At 50.7% G+C, this 22,215-nt stretch overlaps 3 protein-coding genes across 5 annotated transcripts in view; 2 read left to right on the top strand and 1 right to left on the bottom strand.

The window, feature by feature from the left end:
- Nucleotides 1–1,007: 1,007 nt before the first annotated feature.
- Nucleotides 1,008–4,748, bottom strand: ACKR2 (atypical chemokine receptor 2). Its single transcript, XM_075419922.1, has 3 exons — nt 4,712–4,748; nt 4,028–4,085; nt 1,008–2,458 (listed from the first exon to the last, which is right to left on the bottom strand). The coding sequence occupies exons 1-3, from the start codon at nt 4,742–4,744 to the stop codon at nt 1,341–1,343; spliced, it is 1,209 nt and encodes a 402-aa protein (XP_075276037.1). The 5' UTR covers nt 4,745–4,748; the 3' UTR covers nt 1,008–1,340.
- Nucleotides 4,749–7,951: 3,203 nt separating this feature from the next.
- On the top strand, nt 7,952–14,808 carry HIGD1A (HIG1 hypoxia inducible domain family member 1A). Its single transcript, XM_075419899.1, has 4 exons — nt 7,952–8,032; nt 10,732–10,839; nt 12,936–13,070; nt 13,848–14,808. Exons 2-4 carry the CDS (start codon nt 10,737–10,739, stop codon nt 13,895–13,897), a joined length of 288 nt encoding a protein of 95 aa, XP_075276014.1. The 5' UTR covers nt 7,952–8,032; nt 10,732–10,736; the 3' UTR covers nt 13,898–14,808.
- A 649-nt stretch (nt 14,809–15,457) lies between these two features.
- The window catches only part of CCDC13 (coiled-coil domain containing 13), a 33,740-nt gene continuing 26,982 nt past the window's right edge, over nt 15,458–22,215 (top strand). For 2 of the 3 annotated variants that reach the window (XM_075419898.1, XM_075419896.1), the window contains exons 1-2: nt 15,772–15,919; nt 16,765–16,988. In XM_075419898.1, the coding sequence (XP_075276013.1) occupies nt 16,771–16,988 (218 nt within the window). In that variant the 5' untranslated portion in view covers nt 15,772–15,919; nt 16,765–16,770. Of the gene's footprint in view, nt 15,579–15,771; nt 15,920–16,764; nt 16,989–22,215 lie in introns of those variants that run through there. The other variant, XM_075419897.1, reaches the window with a different exon arrangement.

Below are 22,215 nucleotides of genomic sequence, written 5' to 3'. Positions count from 1 at the left end.
CCCTACCAGTGACCCAACCTGTGGAGTAACGGCCACATCACAGCATCCACTAAATATTTATTTCGGCCTTTTTTTTTTTTTTAAGGAAAGCTCCCAGCCTTACCATTTTAGAAACATGCTCTAGCGATGCTGGCAAGAAAAATAACAGCAATGAAAACAAATCCACCTGTCCAGATCAACTCAAAGCCCTTCTCAGTCCAGTAACCTTCTTCATCAATAAAATTAAGGTAATGATTGTTTTCTCTTAGTAATTTTATTTGTCCAGTTCTAGGTAACTCCTATGCTCAACAGCTTTCCAGGCTGGAAAAGGTACATTTACGGTTCAGGAGTATTTGAGGTGAATCGTACTATTAAAGAAAGGTCAACGAACTAATAACCTTGAACTCTAAAGCTACACTGGGTGATAAGGATTGGCTAACAGCTGTCCGTGCTCTTTTGTTCAGTCCCACACTCTCACTCTGTGGTGCTGCCAAGCCAGTATTTATGTTAAGGACGGTATCCATCGATCTTTTTTATCTTGTCAAAACAGGTTTTTTGGGAAGGCAAATACCTCCAACGCTGTTCTGCTCAGCCCATTTTTTTTCTTTCGCACTGGTTCTAACTGGTTTCAACTTTGTTGCAGATCGAACTGATTCCAAATCAGTCGATGATCAAACTGATCTCTAACCAAGGATCTGTCCCTTGGAAAGAGTTTCCTGCTCAGCAGACCGAGTGTGGCACAGCTCACCGTAATGGAGAAGCCCATCACTGGTCAGACAACCCAGTTCCAAGGTTCCTCCCATTGTCTCTCCTAGCAGACAAAGGGATGAGCCCAGCTGAACACAACTACCTGGCAGATGGCAAAAGCCAGGAGAAGCAAAGCCACCCACAGGCAGGGCTTCTGGCAACCCCTGTCTGGCCTGGTGGATAAACGTGGCAAATCTGTTCCCCAGCCCACGCCACGAGCTGGAGGGATAACAGGATCGCTCACCTCCATCAGAGCCTTTGGGATCTATGGGGGAGAAGTTCTGTCCAAGTTTCAGTTCACATTTTTAAGGGCACAACATCTAGATAAGCTGCTCCTTCATCCACTAATGCCTCACATACTCCAGACAGGAGCTGGGCTTCTTCCACAGGCATAAACCTAGGGCAATCCTTTTATAATAATTCCAGTTATAATAGAAATGAATCCCACACGTACTTTCCCAATCCCAGCCTGGAAAATCCTCATCTCAGTGCTGGCGCTAGGATGAAATATCTGGTTACACAGTACGGCGAGCTCACACCATCTCCATTGCACAGCCAGGACCAGTAAAATACCATAGAGGACATACACATAATGTAAATAATGTATATATTTATCATACATTTGTGATACTCGGCATTTCTATCTCAGGTGCGTATCTGCTGCAAGACTGGCTTGTCTCTGAGGGCTGGATGTCAAAGAAAGCATTTCTCCTGAAAATGGCCTGAGGGATCTTCCATAAATATAACCTGAATCGTTTTTTCACGAAAGCATAGAGCAAGGGGTTGAGACAGCAGTGGACAAAGGACAAACTCTCCGTGATCTGCATGGCATAGTCCAGTTGCCTGCTGCTTTCACAGCTCCTGATCACACCAACATCTTGCAGGGAGTGAAGGATGAGGACAACGTTGTAAGGGGACCACAGGACAAAGAAGACACCCACCAGAGTAAAGACTAAGTAGAGGGCTCTCCTTGAGCCAGGCAACTGAGACTTGGTGAGGACACACGCTATACGGGAATAGCAGAACATCATGAAGAGGAAGGGAAAAAGGAAACCCAGGATGTTTTGCATGACCCGAAAGACAACTTTCCAAAATAAGTGTTTGTGGCCATAATCGTGGGTGCACATGATGGTTTTGTTGTGGATTTGCCTTGTGCTGGTGAAGAGGCCATCAGGAATGGAGAGAAGTATGGAAAGGACCCACACTACCAACAAGACAAGGACGGACTTCCTCTGTGTCATGGAGCTGTGAGGAGAGCAAGCATGAACTATCTGCAGATACATGTCCAGACTCATGCAGCTCACAAAAAAGACACCACTGTAGAAATTCACAGTGTACACGGCACTTAAGACAGGGCACAATATGTCCCAGGTCACCCGCTGAGAAATGTACAGAGCCCAGAAAGGAAGGGTTAGCAGCAACAAGAAGTCTGAAACCACCAGGTTCAGCAAATACACCTCAGTCATCTTCTTTTTCTTCTTGATGTACATAATGAGGACAATAAACAGGAGGGCATTCCCGGCCAACCCGACCAGGAAGACTACGGTGTAGAAAGATGGCAAGAATACTCTGCTAAAGGAGAGTACCTCTTCTTTCGTGCAGAGGCTGTACTGCATGTAATCCTCCTCGTCCAAGTACTCGTACGGGTAGTCACTCAAATTGGCAGCATCCACCAAGGTGGCAGCGGTTGTTGTTGTTGCCACCTTTGAAGTTGCGTTTGACAAGTGGCTGCCTAGGAACAAAAGACAAGTGAAGGGGATCAAAATGTTGTTCCAATCCACTGAAGAAAGACAAACATCACACCACAGAAGGTTTCCCTCTAGTTCATAGGTTTAAATTTCTGCCACCTTCTGATAAGCATTTTGTGTCCTGCACTCCTTGGCCTTTGTGATGACATGGGGACAGCTGTCTACACGTACATATAAAAGAAATAATTCTGGGCTCCTTACTCCGACACATTAAAATTTGAAAGTGAATGAGCATGGTCTCCTCTGACATAACTCACCACGTTCTCCTGACACCACTGTAACCTTTGAGGAAGTTTCTGCTCTAAATTATGGGAAATCCACTACCACGCCTCGCTGTGAGCTGCTTTAGATTCAGCCGGGTCGCTACTGTGAATGCGGCATCTCAATTCTTGGTGAAGCAGAACCTGTCACTAGCACCTTTACATTGGTGGGGCTGCTCCCAGAGGTGAAATGCTGAACATCTCACTGCTCCTGGTAGGACACTGACCCCTCTCCATGCCAATTCTAGGACATCAAGCCATGGATTCTTGTAAAAGGTATCAGTAAGTGGAAAATATAGAATCACAGAGTCATAGAACCACAGAATGGTTTGGGTTGGAAGGGACCTTATAGATCATCTAGTTCCACCCCCCTGCCATGGGCAGGGACACCTTCCACTAGATCAGGTTGCTCAAAGCCTCATCCAAGGTAAGGACGTGTAGGCACCAGAATCAACTCCTGAATCAAGGTTAGAGGTAGAGGATGTTGCTGGAGTGGACTCTGCATGAGATCAGGCGTGGGATGAAACTCCGCTGACTGAGGAGGGCAAGGGCTGTGTGGTCAGCTGCTCCCCAGGACTGCAGGCTGGTGTCAGTGTTCAGACAGCTGCAGACCAGATTTCAGGAAATGGTGACTGATTTTGAGAGCTTCCTACTTTTGGAGTCTGATTTTCAGAAGAAAAACCCCACACAAGAACACTACAAGGGTTTCATCTTCCCAAAGCCACCCAAACTGGGCAATGGCTGCTGCTGAAGAGCCCATTGCCCTTGGTGGGAGATGGCATCTGCATTAGCCACCTCCCGTCAGTACCATGGAGGTTAATGTGGGTTTTGAAAATCAAGACTAACCTCCAGGCTCTGACAGCAAACCAGAGTGGTCACAGGGAAAAAAACCCTTAAACACATCATTTTTCAGCCATGACCGAAGCTGTCCACCTTTCCCCTGAGGCTCATTTTTCCAGCAATCCCAAAACAGGCATGGCTGTGCAGACCCCTGCTTCAGCCGCTCCTGCCTTGCTCTCCATGAGGACCTGTTTCTCCCATTGCCCAGGAGACCTGCGGCCACCGAGTAATGAGGAAATTATGCCGTTGTTCCCCAGCTGTGCCACCCACCCCAAGGAGGACATACCCCATAACAGCTCTGAAACTTCCAGGGACGGCTCCCTCCCCACGAAAGCCCCGGGAAAGAGGAGCCCCTCCACCCCGAGTCGGTTAAGCAACACACCCAGGGCTTGGAGTGGGGTGCTGAGGATGCCTGTGGACCCGTGGCCGTACAGGGTGAAGCTGTGGACATACCTGTTGCGGTCCTGCATCTAAAATTGCTTAAATACCCATCCCAGGCAACTCCAGCCAGCTGAAAAGAAAAAACAAATTTGGGTTGGGCTGGATTGAAATGTTTTCTTGCTGTCTCACAGTTCTTTGGTGAGTGTCGCAGGGCACTTCAGACAGAGCAGCCATGGAGAGCAGACATCTGCCATGGAAGAGTGCCAGAAAAAGACTTTTCTGGAAATGAGCTTTTTTTAATTTTTTTCTGTTTCATATTTTGGAGGCAATTCATCCTTAGCCATACAGTTTTGACTGTATGCCTTCAAGAGGAAACCAAAGCTGCCCACCCCTCCAGGCACAGAAATACCCAGCGAGACTCCTAAACACCTTCCCCCTAACACACCCTCTGCACCCACATCAGGACAAGCCATCCCCCAAATTTCCATTTCTGGGTCTCTTCCAGCCCACCGAGACGCCTTTTCTCCTTCTACCGCGTCTCGCCCTCTCCGTATCGCACTGGCACTGACATTCACATCGCTGTCCCATAACTCACAGCAGAGAACTGACGAATGCAACGTGGGCTGAGCTCAAAAATTAATCCCAAGCCTGCCGGAGCGCCGATGCTTACACGCTGGCTTTCAAAAAGAAAAGAGAAACTCTCCAGGTTTCTCATGCAGCTTTTTCCCCCAAGCAAGAAGCAGAAAACCCACTTACAGGAGCTTCTTCTCCACTGCGAGCAGTTCCCATTCTGTTGGAGGCTTGAAACAGGCTTTTAGGAAGCTCTTTTGCTTGTGTAAGAGCATGGGCAGGAAATATGAGCTCAGTGTGACCTCCCAAGTTTTGTTTTGCCTTTCCTGGTGTTGATCAGGGGATGACAGCTGTGGAGGAATCATCTCCACGCCGTGTGTGAGCACATATCCCTCTACAACATCTACAGCTGGTACCTGCACCCAGGGTCAAGCTTTGCCAACTGAGAAAGCTGTCAGGACCGCAGTGCCTCCTGCCACGGGCACCGTGGGGACCCAGTACCTCTCCTTGAGAAACGCAACCTGCTCTCCTACAGCTCGAGTCAGGCACCATGCCTGGGACAGCCGGAGCCGCTGGGACCAAGGACCCACATCAGCACGACGTGAAGGTTTCTGGTGGATCCCGTGCACCCCAGCAGGCACACACTGGGTGGTGAGACAGCCCACAAAATCATAGAATCATAAAATGCTTTGGGTTGGAAGGGACATTTAGAGGTCACCTAGCCCAACCCCCCTGCAGTGAGCCGGGATAATATATAATTATATTATTATAGTTATTATATATACTATAAATATAAATATAAATATAAATATAAATATAAATATAAATATAAATATAAAATACGGTTATAATACATAATACATAATATGTAATACGTAATATGTAATACGTAATACATAATATATAAGATATAATGTATAATGTATAATATATAATGTATAATATATAATATATAATATCTAATAGGCTGAAGCAGGTTTTTCTGGGATGTGCCAGACCAGGGTCACCCAGGCAAGCACACTGGCCAGCTGCTTGCTTAAACATAACCAGTTCCTTTTGCCCTTCTTCTCTCCATTTTTCCATTCACGCTTTTCCCTTGTCCATCTTGATCCTTCCCTTTTCTCAACCCCATCTCCTCCCAAAGGAGCAATCTGTCTCTAATTCCGTTTTTCCTGTTGGTCCTTGGTTTGCTGCATCCCAGTCCCAGATGTGGCAACAAGCTCTCACTTGTTATTTTGTTTTCTAAAAGTTTTAATTAGTGGAAACATCTGCCATTGCCTGAAGGATGGATACTGAGATGATGTCCACCCTGCCGGTCACCCAGGACTGGACCTGCTTGGTCTCTGCACCAAGAGGGACCCGGGGTTGAGACCCTGGTGTGGAAATCTGCGTTTTTTTCCAGTAAATCTGAATAAACCATGTGATGCTTGGGTGCTGCAGGATCCTGCCCCCCTGCAAGAGCAGAAACAGCTACCAGTGGGGACACGGCCGGGGCTGGTGCGCACTGGCAGCTCCACGGGGACAATCGCGTCTTTGCAGGCAGCGGTGAAGCCTCACAAGTGGTACCAGAATAAGGAGCTTACTGCCGTGGTTGAATGTGCAAACATAGATGTGCCCGGCCCCTGGCACTGCCACAGGGACGCTTCGGGGACAGCTTCATGGCACGACCCTTCGCTCACTTGCCAAAGGTGTCTCTGATAAAGCGGTTTACTGGAGAGGTCTTAGAGCATCACTGTTGGTGAGCGGTCACCCTCCAGCTCATTTCCCTCGTCTCAACACCAAACAGGGCCCTGGGGAACACCCTGACCATGCCAAAGCCACCCGCTGAACCAAACCTGGCTGTGCTTTATGAACTCCAAACCGCTCTGGAAAAAACAGGAGAAAGGAGCAGCAGCAATGGCCACAGCTCCGCACCCAACCTCCCCCGTGGCAGGTGGATACGCAGAGAGAAGTATGTTATTTTCACCCATTTCCATGTTTGCCACCATCAGCTGGTGTACACATGTGCTGGCATTTAAAAGATATCCTATAATAACTATATATGGGCAACATATACATTAGGACAGAGCAAGATGCCGCTCGCAAAGCCAAGGCACCAGACAGGGACACGGGGATGCTACAGGTGACAGCAGTTTCACTAACTCAGCAATTAAAATGAAGTAAGTTTTTGTTTTTAATCTAGTTTCTTCCCTGAAGCACATATTGTGCAGAGCTGCAGGGAATTAACTGTGCCTCTGAGAGTCACTGGAGAATGTAGCCTTCACTGTAATTTATCACAAGATTTTAACTCAATTTGGGAGCTGGTAATTGCACAGATACTTTTTTTTTTCTTTCAGACACTGCAGAGCCCTAATGGCTTCGGCAATTAAAGTAACCAGATTACTCATAATGGGAAGCACATTTAGAGAGACACAGCGGCACCAACAATTTCTTTTACGCTGCCGATGCCGTGTGTCAGCTGTGGAGCGGCCCTGCAGGAGCTGCAGCTCCGCTTCCCCTCGTGCTCAGAGACAGGGAGTCAGGAGCAACGCACCGCAGCACTGCAAAACCAGGCAGGGATTTTGGAGAAAAGGACTTTTCTTTGCTGTTTTGATGTGATGAGCCGCCCCTGGGTTTAGGGGAGGGTTTCACGCATCTTCAGGATCCCAGGGATTTTTCCTCCTGCTGCAGAGTTCGGTTTGGTTAAAGTCAGGAGTAGTTTCTAGGTTGTCTTTGGGCTTCAAAATCCACTGCCTGGCATACAGCGGGGGTGGACGGAGCTCTGCCTGAAAGCTGAAGTTCAGGAAAAAACAGTCAATAAGTCAATTCACTGGCAGGAAAGAGGAAATCAAACCCAGGGAAAGCCGGGCTCTGGCTTTGCCCTCTGCTAAAGGGCTTCGGCTTGACGCCAAAGTGTGGCTTTATACCGCCACGAGAAGCTTCTGAAGCGAGAAGTCGCAGAACAGCTCCCGCCTGCTCCCCCATCCCGAGAGCGACGGCATACAGCCCCGCCTTCCCGGGTGAAACACGTCGCCGAGCTCCACCCAAGGTCTCTGCGTTGTGCAAAACCCAGCTGCTCCCGCCCAGCCGCGGTGGGGTGACGGGGAACCGCCATCAGCGCCGGGATGGGCCGGGCAAGGGCGCGCAGGTCCGCGGGCGGGCCGGGCAGGAGTTGCCCCCGCCGCACAGCGCCACCTAGCGGCAAGGCGGTCCAAACGCCGCCGCCACCTCCTCCTCCCCCGTGACGTCTCTCCGGCCGCAATGCAGAGCGCCCGCCCCGCCCCCGGTGTTGACGTCCCGGCCTGCCCCGCCTCCCCTCCCGTATAAGGACGCGCCGTCAGCGCCCGCGCTCTGGATTGGCTGGCAGCGGGCGGGCTTGTCGCGCGGCACGCTGGGAGCTGTGGTTCTGGCGGGCGGCTGGGGCGGAGAGGGCGGGGCGAAGGCGGCCAATAAGACGCCGGGAGGCGGAGCCAAGCGCGGCAGACGCCGGCCGGTATCGGAATAAGCGAGGGCCAGCAGCGCGGCGTGGTGAGGGCCGGGGCCGGGGCCGGGGCCGGGGCCGGGGCCGGGGCCGGGGCCGGGGCCGGGGCCGGGGCCGGGGCCGGGGCCGGGGCCGGAGAGGAGAGGAGAGGAGAGGAGAGGCCCTGGGGGAGGCGGGGGCCCGGTGTGGGGTGCGAGGGCCTGGGCCTGGAGTAGGGCAGGGGCCCGGTGTGGGGTGCGGAGACCTGGGCCTGGAGTAGGGCAGGGGCCCGGTGTGGGGTGCGGAGACCTGGGCCTGGAGTAGGGCAGGGGCCCGGTGCAGGGTGCGGGGCCCTGGGCCTGGAGTAGGGCAGGGCTCCAGTGCGAGGGGCCTGGGCCTGGAGTAGGGCAGGGGCCCGGTGTGGGGTGCGGGGGTCTGGGCCTGGCGTAGGGCAGGGCCCCGGTGCGGAGGGCCTGGGCCTGGGGTGGGGCAGGGGCCCAGTCTGGGGTGTGAGGGCCCTGGGCCTTGGAGTAGGGCGGGGGCCCGGTGTGGGGTGCGGGGGCCTGGGCCTGGAGTAGGGCAGGGCTCCGGTGCGAGGGGCCTGGGCCTGGAGTAGGGCAGGGGCCTGGTGCGGGGGGCCTGGGCCTGGAGTAGGGCAGGTGTCGGCAAGGTCAGGGCAGCGGGGCCGTGCGTCGCGGCCGGCTTCCTCTGCCCCGCGGCCACCCCGGCCTCTGCGTGAGCTGAAGGTCGCGGGAACCTCTGACAAATCGATTTTACTTCTCGCTGTCCTGTTCTCGTGTGAATCTCACCTCTGGCTGCCCACGCCGCTCCCGAGTGATGTGACGTGATGGGGTGCTCTCGCGTTTCCCTCTCCGAATGAGCCAGGCTAAAATATAACTTGGGTTTAGCAGTTCAGGGTGGCTGTAGCAGGCACAGAGAGACCAGGCGCTGCGGACCGCAGAGAAAATGGTTTCTGTGTTTGGTGTGGAAAGCAGTTGGCCTGGTGAACTGGGTGTGCACGGGAGGCTGCTTCACCAGGGGACGCAGCCACGAGCCCGGGCTTAAATTAAGTTCCCGTTGGCTTATTCCAAGAGTTTGGCCAGTACAGGCTGGGAATGACCTGCTGGAGAGCAGCTCTGCGGAGAGGGACTGGGAGTGCTGAGGGACGACAGGGTGACCATGAGCCAGCAGCGTGCCCTGGCTGCCCAGAAGGCCAATGGTCTCCTGGGGTGCATTCAGAGGAGTGTGGGCAGCAGGGTGAGGGAGGGTCTCCTCCCCCTCTGCTCTGCCCTAGTGAGGCCCCATCTGCAGTGCTGTGTCCAGTGCTGGGCTCCCCAGTTCAAGAAAGATGAGGAGCTACTGGAGAGAGTCCAGCGCAGGGCTACGAGGATGATGAGGGGATTGGAGCACCTCTCCTACGAGGAAAGGCTGAAGGAGCTGGTCTTGTTCAGCCTGGAGAAGAGACAGCTGAGAGGGGACCTAATAAATGCCTACAAATATCTGCAGGGTGGGGGTCAGGAGGATGGGGCCAGACTCTTTCCAGTGGTGCCCAGCGACAGGACAAGGGGCAACGAGCACAGACTGAAGCAGACGAAGTTCCAGCTGAACATGAGGAAGAACTTCTTCCCTCTGAGGGTGACGGAGCCCTGGAACAGGTTGCCCAGGGAGGTTGTGGAGTCTCCTTTTCTGGAGATATTCAAGACCCGCCTGGACAAGGTCCTGTGCAGCCTGCTCTGGGTGACCCTGCTTCGGCAGGAGGGTTGGACTGGGTGATCTCCGGAGGTCCCTTTCAACCCTGACCATTCTGTGATTCTGTGAGGCTGAGCTGTATTTTGTTGCTGAACATGTTGAGAGCAAAACTGGAATGCTACCAGTAGAGATCTTTCTAGCAGAGACCTCAGTGATGTTGCTGAGCTAATTGAGCTGGCGGAAATAGATGCTAATTGAGGAATGATGCTGGGTGCTGAAGGAGGAACAGGGCTTGCTGTGGTCTGTGACAGGGACAGCGTGGCACGCTGGCAAGTTGTGGCAGTTGTCTCAGTGGTGGGGTGATCACGGCGGTGGTCTCAGTGGTGGGGTGATGATGGTGGAGAGGAATCACAAGCGTGGAAACGGAAACTCTACTCATCTTCCAGACCTGAGTCTGTGCCTATCAAAGGGCCTCAAGACTCGCTCCGGCTCCTCAGCCGATGCTGTTTTACACACCGTGTGTATTTTACACGCTGTGTTCTCCAGCAGGAGTGTGGCAAATGAGGTGGGGCAGGCCGTAGTAGTGACTGACGAGCTGCCAGGTAGGGCTGACCTTCCGCAGCGGCTCGCTGCCGGCTTTGGTGGCCGTTCTTGGCAGGGAGCAAACGGGGAGGAATGAGCTTTGCTGAGGTCAGAGCAGCTATTAAGGAGCAGCCTGGGAATGCGTAGCAGCGTGGCAGGGGATGGAAGTCCTAAAAGGGAACGCAGGCACCGACCCAAGCTTTCAGTGGCTTTTTGCTGCGTGTGGGGGGACCACTGGGATCTGCAGCGGTGTGAAAACGGAGGGCAGAAATTTGTTGCTTCGCTGCTTGTTTCTTCTTTCCTGCCCTGACATGCGAGGATCTTGCTTCCCAAGGCTTTACTTAAACAGAGCTCATCAGCTCGAGTCCGGGTCTTGTGCTTCTGCCTCGCTGCGTGGACATTTGTGACTGCTGGAATATCCAAGGGACTTCCTTTTTCTAAAAGTTCTTTTAGCTGGTGTTTCTAAAACCTGAAGAGAGACTCTTTGTCTTCGCAGCCACCATGTCACCCGGTCAGGAACCTGTTTTCCCCGAGTATGAGACTGACACCAGCCAGACATCGAAGCTGTTACGAAAATTTAAAGAGACGCCATTCGTACCCATCGGTAAGTTTATAGGCGAAGAAATGCGGTTACGTAGATCTTTCTCTTCGCAGGCAATCAATATGGTAAACACCATCACTGCTCACTGTTTTCCTGTGAACAGGAAATTACTTGGAAATTACTTCCTCATGTAGGCTTTCTGTGTGGTGACAGCAGCACTCCTCCTGCCTGGGGAAGCTATTTGTTCTGCGAGAAACAGGGAAATCAATGAGGCTTGTTATCTTAAATAGAAACCTACAATTACAAAGAAAGAAACCCAAACAAACAAAAAAAACCCCAACAAACCGTGAAAGACTGTTTAGGTGAGCTTAAGAAACGTGTTCAGGTGATCCTGTCAGGTGGGAGGGAGTGTGTTTTACACCCGATCTGGAGTGCGGTTACTGGGAACTGTGTGATCACTGTGAAGGGATTTTAAAGCTAACAAAACACAAACCAGGAGTATCTAAAATACAGCCCGTCTGCAAAATATTTCAGCCTTCTCTGCTGCCATCCCTTGGTTTAAAATGCATTTTCTTAGTAGGTTTTGTGGTACCCCAGCATGAGGAGGTCGTTGAGTTCTCGGCCTCTCTGCCGAGACCCTGAAACAGCCTCTGAGGGGAGAGAGGACGAGCCGTGTTCAGCCCGAGAACTTTCCTCCCACCAGGAGCCTCTGACACAAGTTTTGCTTCCCAGCCAACTTAAATGGAGAGTCAGGTCACTTGGGGTGAGCTGTTCCAAGCACTTGCTGGCAGATATCCATCACTGGTTTCTCTGATCATGGGACTTTGCGCTCCGGCTCGCTGGAGCGTACTACGAACTCCGCGACTTTGGGTTCTCCCCAGCAGGTTGGCAGAACTGCGTCAGAGCTAGTTTGAAGGCATTAAAATTCGTAATTGGCACTTAATGAAGCTACCGCATGGATCACGCAGCGGTGATGTAAGGGTTTGCAGCTTCACAGGTGGAATTGGTAATGCTCCTGTTCAAGCTGTCTGGGAGTAAAAGACAGTAAAAGACACACAACACTTAAAACTTGGCGGTCTCCTTTGAACTGTGTAAATAATCCTTCTAAATATGGAATAAAGGGGATGGAATTGGGAAATTTTGTGCATTGCTGCTCTGTGTGCTGTGAGAGCATCGATGTACGCAGGTTGGAGCTGGCACAGCCGGGGCTGCATTTGTTGAAGGACTGAAAGTGAACTGCAGCCCCGTGACAGACCTGGCTGATCCTCTCTCCCCACAGCACGGGACAAGTAACGTGACCGGTCCTGTCCCAGTGAAAGCCGGCGAAACATGACAATATCCAAAATAGCAACCTCGGCAGGCCGGCGGGTACGTCAGGGTGCAGCCACGCGCTGGGTGTCCCAGCTGCAGCCCCGCGGTGTTCCTGGGCGCGAGCTCCTGTCCAGGAGAGAGGGTGCAAGCAGCATGTGTGCTTTCTGAAAAATATCCAAGAAACTCTGACACCTTGAGCTACTGCTGTGGTATTTTAACGCTCGTGGAAATCTCTTGCTCTTCTGACAAGTCTGATGAGGAGTGACTGAAGGAACTGGGGCTGTTTAGTCTGGGGAGGAGGATGCTGAGGGGAGACCTTCTCGCTCTCTACAACTACCTGAAAGGAGGTTGTAATGAGGCAGATGTTGCTCTCCTTTTCCAAGTAACTGGTGATAGGACGAGAGGCAGTGGCCTCAAGTTGTGTCAGGGGAGGTTCAGACTGGATATTAGGAAACATTTCTTGACTGAAAGAGTGGTCAGGCATTGGACGAGGCTGCCCAGGGCAGTGGTGGAGTCACCATCCCTGGAGGTGTTCAAAAACCGTGTAGATGTGGCACTTCGGGATATGGTTTAGTAGGGATGGTGGTGTTGGGTTCACAGTTGGACTTGATGATCTTAGAGGTCTTTTCCAACCTTAATGATTCTATGATTCTCTGCACTGACTTGTGCATTGAATGAGGTGGCACTCGAGGAATAAGAGTAGACAGGCCAGGACTTGCCATCTACACAAAACCAGAGTGATTAGATCAAAAAGTGATCATTCCCAGGTTATTGTGTTTGAGTGCATCACTTCATACTTCTCGATGACCTGGATCTTGACTCACACGGAGGCTTGCCTTGCCTTGCAGGGATGGCTGGCTTTGCCATGGTGGTTGGCTACGGGCTGTACAGATTGAAGCACAGAGGCGACATGAAAATGTCGCTTCACCTGATTCACATGCGCGTGGCAGCCCAGGGCTTCGTCGTGGGAGCGATAACGTGTGGTAGGTACCCAGCAGGAGGGAACTGCTGAGCCACGGGGAACCTCTCGCATCTCTTTTCCGAGTGGGTAGCGCAGCGTGCGTGAAACATCCTCAGGGTGGAAGTGTCCAGGCCATTATATTTCAGGATGTTTATGGTTATTACTGGTGTTTGCTCAGCCTTTCTACAGTAACGTGATGTTTCACTACGTGTATTTAATACTAAACTGCAGTAACTTTGAGAGCCGAAGCTTTGACTTCTTTTAGATGTCGGAAATATGTGAGGTTCTGCAGATGTTGAAATTAGAGGCAAATAAAAAAAAAACCACCTGTCTGACATTAGTATTTTCCCTTGTAAATATGTTGCTGTTTCTGAATTTGGAAAATCAGCTTGTGTAGACTGTGGTATTATACATTTTATATATATCTATGTTTTCAAGGCTGGAATTGTGTCCCTGAACATACTGAGTGATTTATGCATCCCAGGTCTTGTCTGTTGCAGCTGTCTGTGTGTATCCCATGACACACTGTTTGTCTATACCGTACTCCCAGCAGGTACAACAGAAAAGTTTAGCTTTGGCTGCAGAGCAAACTAGAATTGGCTATTGTATTTTCCTATCCAGTTTCTCTGGATATGAAGAATTTTGTAGTGTTCATCACTCCTATTAAAAAAATAATACAGCAGAGGAGAAAGGGAAATACTATTTCTGTTGCTGAGAATCTCTCTTACGGTTCAGATTTTGTAACTCAGTATTTCCTATTTAACCCAGTTTCCTAACTGTGCTTGTATTTGTCTTGTAGGTGTGCTGTATTCCATGTTTCGGGAGTACCTGGTGAAGCCCAAGGAGTAATGGAACTGTGACTGAAACCTCTCTCCTGGTGGTGGCCCATGCAGTGCAGCTACAAGCCTCATACCGAGGGGTTTGTGAGGGAAAGAGTTGTACATGGCATTAGAGAATTACCCTATATCTATTTTGTGTATGGTACGCTGTCTTGAAGCTGGCAGCCTCAATGATTGCGTGCTGGGGGGGTGGGCATCAGGGTCTGGTTCTTTCGGATTGACGCTACCATATCCTGTTTTTTAGGGGCTATGGTAGAGCACAATCCCTTTAGCCTCCCCTCGACTGTCAACTCAGTCCTAAAAATTGGAGACTTCTTTTGCTGCCGTTGCCCAAACCCACAAAGTCTGAACTAGCTTCTGTTAGGCCTCGGGCAGAACGTGGAGGCCACAGCTGTAAGATGGCGTTGTGAATGCTCTCCTGTCACTTTCTGTCTTGTATATTTGTCAGCCTTCAGCTTTGTAATTTAGAAGCTTCCAGTAGCACTAAATGACTTCTAAAATATTGAGAGAAATATAAACATCTATTTTTTTGTTATTTAAAGTGTGAGATAAGTATTTGGTGTGTTGCAGCTATTTAAGTCTTATATGTCCCTATTTTTACTACAGATTTTCAGACTCTTGGATTACAATATTCTGTAACTTTATTGAGAGTGTTCTTCTGAATAGCATTTACATGTAACATCTAAAATACGTATCGTGAAAACTAAACCTTGGTGTTCTAATGGTTTTAAAGTATATGATCGAGCTCTTATTTCTGCAGTATCATTCCCTATAGAAATTCTAAAACATTTAAATCTGAAAAGCCCCCACCGTCCTCGATGAGGTGTAAAAACCCTTCTCTGTAAACTGCCCGTTATTTTACAGTTGAACCCCCTGTATCTTCAACAGCAGTCACAAAAATAAATGCGTTAGTAAAGCCAATTTGTAAAAACCTCATTTTCTCTAATTAGCTTACATTCCATGGTGACAGTACGATGTCTCTTTTTAACAAATACCGCAAGGTACATCCTGCACCTCTGTGTACAGAGCAGTGGGCGACAGAATATGAATAAATGTGTGAGCACTGGAGATAACAAATGTTTGGTTCTAGATTTGTTGGGGGAGGCTTCCCCCTGTACCTGCAGCTTCCTGCGGAAGGTGGGGTGAAGTTATACACGTGAATAAAATTCACCTGAGAGGGTGCGATGCTACAGAAAAGGCCATTCCCAGCCGTTACAATCCTGCTGTCCTTGACTGCTGGTTCTCCCTCACCGGGGTGGAGGTGGGGAGGGCGTGAGGAGACACCTCTCCATGCCGCACACGCCTTTTCCTGTAACTGCCCTCCTCCTCCCCAGCGTGGGGCGGGATAAGGCGCGGCTCCGTTCCCCTCACCGCCGTAACCCCGAGGGGCCGCGCTTCCTGAGGGCCGGGCAGGCCCCGCTGGCGGGAAGAAGCGGCTGAGGGGAGCTGTCATGGCGGCCGGGCTGAGAGGAAGGGCGCCAGCCCTGCCCCCCCGGCGGCGACATCCAGCGCTGTGCGCATGCGCGGCCCTGCCCTGCGCGCCGGGCCGGCGTTGCTATGGGAACCGCGTCGGGCCGTGGCCTGGCCGGGAGCCGGAGCAGCCGGGCCGGGCCCTGCCGAGACGGGCAGCCGGCGGGAGAGGGCGGCTGGGGGTCCCTCCCGCTGCCCTCGGGGTCGGGGAGGCGGTTCCGGTAGGCTGGAGGCGGGGGTGGTCGCGGGCCGCCGGCCCCAGAGTGAGGGAGGCAGCGCGGCCCTGTCAGGCCGCAGCCCACGGCGGGCGTTGGGCGGGGCAGAGAGGGAACCCCGTCTCCCCACACAGCAGCTCGGCGGCAGTTCCCTCCACCCCAGCTTTAGGGTCAGTACCCAGGTCGGCTGGAGGGCTGCAGGTTGCCCGAGGGCCGTCGCTTGTACCCACGAGGCCCGTGGGCTGTGCGCAGACACCGGCCTCCACTCTTCGCCTTTGTCAATCCTCAACGCACCTTGTCCGCGCCCACGGTGTCCGGAGACGGGCGTGGAGGTGGTGCCGCTTGCGGTGCGTCTCTGCCCGTTTATTACACACAGGGACGTGGCTATCGTGGTGATTGTTCCTTAGTGTGAGAAAGGGCCCGCGCTGGTTACTCAGTGGAGGGTGTGCCTTGGCAAGTTCTTAACTGGTTGTTTTTCCTAGACCAAAAGTGCACTAGGTTTTTTTGCTGACAGGAAATGTCAAACAGAAGGAGATAGGGCTGGAATACGTCAGAAAACTGATCGTCTTTAGTCATACTAAGTAAAGCTCTAGACATTTGAATAGTTAGCGGTATTATCGCTTTAATGCTATCGCTTAATGCTTCGAAATTTGGGGAAAGACATGAGACTCTTGGTGTCTAGTGCCCAAAGGGAACATTAGGATAAACAGAGAACTTTCTTCCTCTGTCGGTCCCACGTTAACCCAAAAATGGGGGGTTCTGCACCTTTCTTGGAAGCGTGGGAAGGAAGGCGGGACGGACATGGGCCGCAAACAGCCTGTGTGCTCCCTTGAGTCAGTGTGGAGTGGCTGCCACATTCGCTTGGATTTGACCCCAACTTGCTCTTCTGTAAAAATGTTTATTTAAACAGATCTGTTGGAAAACATTTAAAAACATTGCTTTTTGAATGCTGGAGTGAGAAAGACACGAAAACATTTCTGAAGATTGTTTGAAAGCCGTTTGTGGAAAAAGGCACTTGAAGCAAGGCGGTAGGGCTGAGGAGCGTGGTGGCTGAGAGGAGGAGGTGGCAGGGAGACTGTGCAGAGGTCAGTGAGGAAAAACAGCGAAGCAGCTGCTAGAAGAGGATGTTTCTCAAAGTGATGTTGATCTCTGCTCCCTGTTGTGTTTTATTTTCTTCCTGTTGTGCTTTTAGTAAACAATGGAGTCAGACGTGAAAGTGAACGAATGTTTTAAAAGCCAGTTTAAGGTTTATGAAGAACAACAGCAAAGGCGGCTGCAAAACCTAGTGGAGAAGAAGAAGGAGAAGCAGAGCGGTCAGAAGGGTGATAATGGCAACACAAAGGAGACTTTTGGAATCCCGAATGATCTAAACCTCTCTAAAACAGGACAACCTGTCAATGAAGATGGCAGCAAAAGGTAAAGGTGTAGCAGCACCATTCCTTCAGGAAGTCACAGGAGTGTATTTTGTGTATGATCTTATGGAACTCATGTGAAGTTAACAGAGCACTTTCTGTCTGCATGTATTGGGGTTTCATTATCCTGAGAAGACTCTCGCTGTTCCTGACGTGTTTATCCTCAGGGCATGGTGATGTGCTCTTTATTATCAGTGTTTCACAAGTGAAGCACGGAAGGACAGAGGGGTTAATGGTGACAGGCTAGGGGCAGCTAGGTACTATCTGACGAAATACAGTGCTTCAGGATCACTGACATCCTCGGAACTGTTGGTTAGTTCCTGCCTAGCCTTGTAAACAGGTTCTCTGCATGAGTAATTTCCAGAGACAGATAGGGCAAAAGCAACTAATGGGTGCAAGCCAAAGGCCTGCAGCACAGAAAAGTGTTTCCCTGGCTATCGTAGAATTATAGAATGGTTTGGGTTGGAAGGGACCTTATGGATCATCTTGTTCCAACACTCCTGCCATGGGCTGGGACCCCTTCCACCAGACCAGGCTGCTCAAAGCCCCATCCAACCTGGCCTTGAACACTGCCAGGGAGGGGGCAGCCACAGCTTCTCTGGGCAACCTGTTCCAGTTCCTCAACACCCTCAGAGTGAAGAGTTTCTTCCTTCTATCTAATCTAAATCTGCCTTCTTTCAGTTTAAAGCCATTATCCCTTGTTCTATCACTCCATGACCTTGTAAAAAGCCCTTCTCCAGCTTTCTTGTAGATATAACCTGATTTAGTAGATCAGAAGACAGCCAGCTATACAGGAGGGTCTCATGGAGCTGCCTTCTGGTTAAGATACTTGACAGGATTATACAAGGTAGGATTTTAGATCTTACTGGGGACAGGGGTTTGGGTCTTACCTCACCTATTGGGGTAGTATCTGGATTACCAGGACAGTGGACATTCTGGTGCGGATCTCCCTCGATCTGTTGTTTTTGGAGATGAGTGCACAATGCAGTTTACTGGAGCAGAGATTTGAAACCCCAGCTCGGATCATTTAGCTTCCTCCTAGGATATAGTCAGTCCTTCCTTCTGACCCAATTAATACTTTTCTTTTTTTACAAACTAGAACAGGTCTGAAGTTGGACACATCCCAAAGATGTCTGCAGGTACTACAGTGTTGGCTGTTCAGGGATTTGCTCGGTGTTAGTGGTGAAGCCAGCTGAAAGAATTCCTGCTTCTGCTCCCCACTTGCAGCTGTGCTGATACAGCTGTTTGCCGGAAACTGGATTCACTTTCTGGGGCAAGGGTACTTTTATCTCCAGTCATTTCAGTGAGCCAGTTTACGGCTTTAGCCCCACAAACTGTTTTGTTGGCACCACGATGGGGTGATGTACTGTGATACAGTGGCAGGAAGGAGGAGTAGGCAGCTCTGCCGAAGCCAGGAGATCACAAGTGGAAAACCACAGTTAGGCAGATACCTTGGAGACAGTTTGTCCTCCCGGAATCCGGAGTGGGGAAGGGCACCTCTACCAAAGTTTATCTAAAGTCACTTACCAAGGTTTATTAGGCCCTAAACGCTGATCTTCCCCCTGTGTGACTCTGGGCAACTCCCTGCTCAGCTGGTTTCTGTAGATTGCTTCCTTAAACGCCCAAGGGCATAAGCTGCAGCAGAGCTTCTGTGAAGATGGAGGGAACCCGGGAGTGAACCACTGAGACTTTCAGGTGTTTCTGGGAATGTGGTGTTCATGCTGCAAAGTCTATGTGGAAGCAGGGAGCTGGCCTGGAAACTAATGCCCTCACCGTTGCATCATACGTTGTCTTCTTCATGCGTAGGTCCCTCACCACGGCTGTCTGATTTGCCAAGTTTTGCTTCTTCTGATCTGGCCTCTGCCAGCTGTCCTCTTCCCTTCAACATTTTGTTCTGGTATTATATAAAAGATTACTGTGGAGAGCTGATTTTTTAAATTTTTTTTTTACTGGATAGGGAGACTGATTCCGACAGTTGGGATGTGGATTTGTCTGGTGGAGGAGGGGGGCTTAGGCACTCCCGTAGCACATCCTGATGCAGTGTGCATACTCCGAGGTGCAGAGTACAGGAGAGTCCCAGAAGTTCTCTGCTGTTTACGGCTCAGTAGTTTAGATCTGAGTAATTCAAGAGCTATTCCTTATACCTATTTTCAGTGGCACTGACTGTTAAAAGTCCCCATATGACATGGCAGGGATCGTAGATTTATCTGGATTGTCCTTATGTATGTCTGCGTTCAGCAACAGAGTGGTTGTGAGTCTATCATATCAGGGCAGGATTCACTTCTGGAAGGGATTCACCAGGATGCACTTTGCAGTATTCCCATGACAACATGTTAGAAACTTGTTCCAGAATAACAGGACTCCATATGGTCTGCAGTGGCAGTGATTTCAGCACGTCAGGGTTGTTTATAGCAGCGCTTGGAAAACATTCTCCTCTCAGAAGTCTCCCTTGGGAGTTCGTTTTTCCTTCCTCCCATCCTACTCCCAAATTTTGTTTAGGCAAGTGTTTAGCTGACATTTCTGTCTTTCTGTTTTGTTATTTCTGTAACATTATCCTTCCTGTTCTGTTTGGTGTGTTTATGTGATTCTCCCAATCACATGGAGAATCTGTAAGAGCTGGGAAAGACACCTGAAATTCATTCATAGCCATTGCTCACAAGCTTCCCCTGGCTCTGTTTCCTTGAACTAGAGCGAAAAGGGTTACCTTTCTGCAGCCTGTTTCTTTTGGCTGACTTTCCATAGCTGAGCCATTGGGTGGAGCCTGCTACCTCCCCTCTAACATGTAGAGTTAATCTGGGATGGGATGGGGTGGAGAAGGTTCTCAGAGGAGCCTCCAGCTCTGTGCAGTCGGGATTTCTGTCCGTCCTACTGTAAGTGCTTTTTGTCAAGACTTGGAAGTCAGCTCTGAGGAAGACATCGCTGATCAAGTGTGTTAAGAGCTTAGTACCTTTTTTTTCATGTTAATTCCCTAACTGTTAAAAATCTCTTTGTCCGTCTGTCTCTAATTAGAGCTGCACAGTTTTGTTCCTCAATCCTATGAGTGGCACATGTGGGAATAACTTAGTTTTGCCTTTTCTCTGTTCAGATTGCTGCTTGCTTTTTTCTCCTTTGTAAACAGCTGCCTTTGATCTCCTTTTGATTTGCAGCTTTGAAACAGAAGCACATTTCTTAATTATGGATCGTGAATCATGTCATAAATTGACTGTACTGTTTATGGCAGTGCTTTAAGGGGTCATTTGTTCTGACATGTACGTGTGGAGCGTGCATTTAAAAGTTCAGTTCCAAAGTTCAGTTGCAGCAAAAAGCATGCTAAAGCTTTTGAATAGAAAAGATTTAGGTGACTATTGTGATAGCTGACTTGCCTGGCTGTGGATATGTCTGTACTCACAGGTACATACTGTAACAACTGGGCGTTATCCAAATCCCTGTGATCATCCAAGCAACCTACTTGTGTGGCAGTCTGGAGCAATCGCTCTACAGGACAAAGGGGTGGGACACTATTCCGGATGAAGTCACCAAAATGTAGACATTCTGGGTCACACTGCAGATAATAAGAATCTAGGGGTCAATCCATCTGGCTGGCTTAGGTGTCTGATGATATCTGTGATGCGGCAGGGTATCGGGAACTTCCACGCGAGAAGTGGGCCCGTGTGAACCTTGTGAGGTTCAACAAGCCAAGTGCAGGGTCCTGCACCTGGATCTGGGCAACCCCTGGTATCAACACAGGCTGGGGGATGAAGGGATTGAGAGCAGCCCTGCCGAGAAGGACTTGGGGGTGCTGTGGCATGAAAAGCTGGACATGAGCCACCAATGTGCGCTCACAGCCCAGAAGGCCAACCGTATCCTGGGCTGCATCAAGAGAGGCGTGGCCAGCAGGGCAAGGAAGGGGGTTCTGCCCCTCTGCCCTGCTCTGGTGAGACCCCCTTGAGAGTCCTGCGTCCAGCTCTGGAGCCCTCAGCACAGGACAGACCTGGACTTGTTGGAGCGGGGCCAGAGGAGGCCCCAGCAATGATCCGAGGGCTGGAGCACCTCCGCTGGGAGGAAAGACTGAGAGAGTTGGGGCTGTTCAGCCTGGAGAAGAGAAGGCTGTGGGGAGACCTTAGAGCAGCCTGCCAGTACTTAAAGGGGGCCTATATGAAAGATGGGGACAAATGTTTTAGCAGGGCCTTTTGTGATAGGACAAGGGGTAACAGATTTAAACTAAAAGAGAGTAGATTTTGAGTGGATATAAAGAAGAGATTTTTCACAATGAGGGTGATGAAAGAGTGGCACAAGTTTCCCAGTGAGGTGGGAGATGCCCCATGCCTGGAAAGATTCAAGGCCAGGCTGGACAGGGCTCTGAGCAACCTGATCCAGTTGAAGATGTCCCTGCTCATTGCAGGGGGGTTGGGCTGGATGGCTGGATGGACCTCCCTTCCAACCCAGACCATTCTATGATTCTGCATGGGAGTGATAGATCAGACATAGGAGACCTGCACCCTTCAGCAGCAGGGGCTGGGGGACGGGTGGGCAGCCCAAATGGCACCTGTGTGTGGGTGACCGAATTGAGTCCCCTCATCGCTGCACTTGGTGGCAGTCTGAGAGCGATTCAGGTCACCCTGCAGTGGTAGCTAGTCTGTAGGCAGCTCTGTTTACAGCCCTGCTTTGTATTTTGTGTGTGTTTTGAGTTGCTGCTCACAGAGAGACACTCATGTCTTGGTACGGAGTGGGAGCCCACCCTGAAACTCAGATGGGGAAACTCGGGTGGGAGGGGAGAGGAATCTGCAAGGCAGGCAGAATGGGAACGGCTGACTTGAGCCAGCAGCGTCTCTACCACAAACATTTACCGAAGGCAGTGGTCAGTACAGCCTCTCACCACATTTGGTTTCCTCTCCGGGGAATGCAGACAGGTTCATTTCTATTCTGAAATGCTGCTGTCTGGAGGGGTCTGGCTAAAAGGTATGTCTAAAGTTGGAGGATTTCAGTAATTCTTGGGGTTGGCTCCTATGTCCGTGCGTGGGTGGCAAGTGCTGTCTGGGATGCTCTCGATTCCCTGACTGGGCCCCAGAAGTTTTCCCAGGAACCCTGTGCCGTGGATGCTGGTCTCACATAGAGGGATTAGATAATCCTGGGGTGTCTCAAATAGACGCCTGAGTGCCCACAATCGAGTTGAGCCCGAGGCCTTAGCTTCTAGATTTTACGCTAGGAGGAATCATTATGTAAGGACAGCAAAGAGGTTAAAGTTATTAATT

This window comes from Opisthocomus hoazin, chromosome 4 (assembly GCF_030867145.1).
Source record: "Opisthocomus hoazin isolate bOpiHoa1 chromosome 4, bOpiHoa1.hap1, whole genome shotgun sequence".
NCBI classification, from domain to species: Eukaryota; Metazoa; Chordata; class Aves; order Opisthocomiformes; family Opisthocomidae; genus Opisthocomus; species Opisthocomus hoazin.
Note: the sequence above shows the minus strand (reverse complement) of the source record. Positions and strands in the feature narration are given on the sequence as shown.

Excerpts from the sequence above, each read along its gene's own strand:
- ACKR2 (XM_075419922.1), bottom strand. The coding sequence starts at position 4,744 with ATGGGAACTGCTCGCAGTGGAGAAGAAGCTCCT. Across the intron at positions 4,086-4,711 it reads GCAGTGGAGAAGAAGCTCCT|CTGGCTGGAGTTGCCTGGGA; the intron begins GTAAGTGGGTTT and ends TTTTCTTTTCAG. Across the intron at positions 2,459-4,027 it reads TAGATGCAGGACCGCAACAG|GCAGCCACTTGTCAAACGCA; the intron begins GTATGTCCACAG and ends TTTTGTTCCTAG.
- HIGD1A (XM_075419899.1), top strand. The coding sequence starts at position 10,737 with ATGTCACCCGGTCAGGAACCTGTTTTCCCCGAGTATGAGACTGACACC. Across the intron at positions 10,840-12,935 it reads GACGCCATTCGTACCCATCG|GGATGGCTGGCTTTGCCATG; the intron begins GTAAGTTTATAG and ends CTTGCCTTGCAG. Across the intron at positions 13,071-13,847 it reads CGTGGGAGCGATAACGTGTG|GTGTGCTGTATTCCATGTTT; the intron begins GTAGGTACCCAG and ends TTTGTCTTGTAG.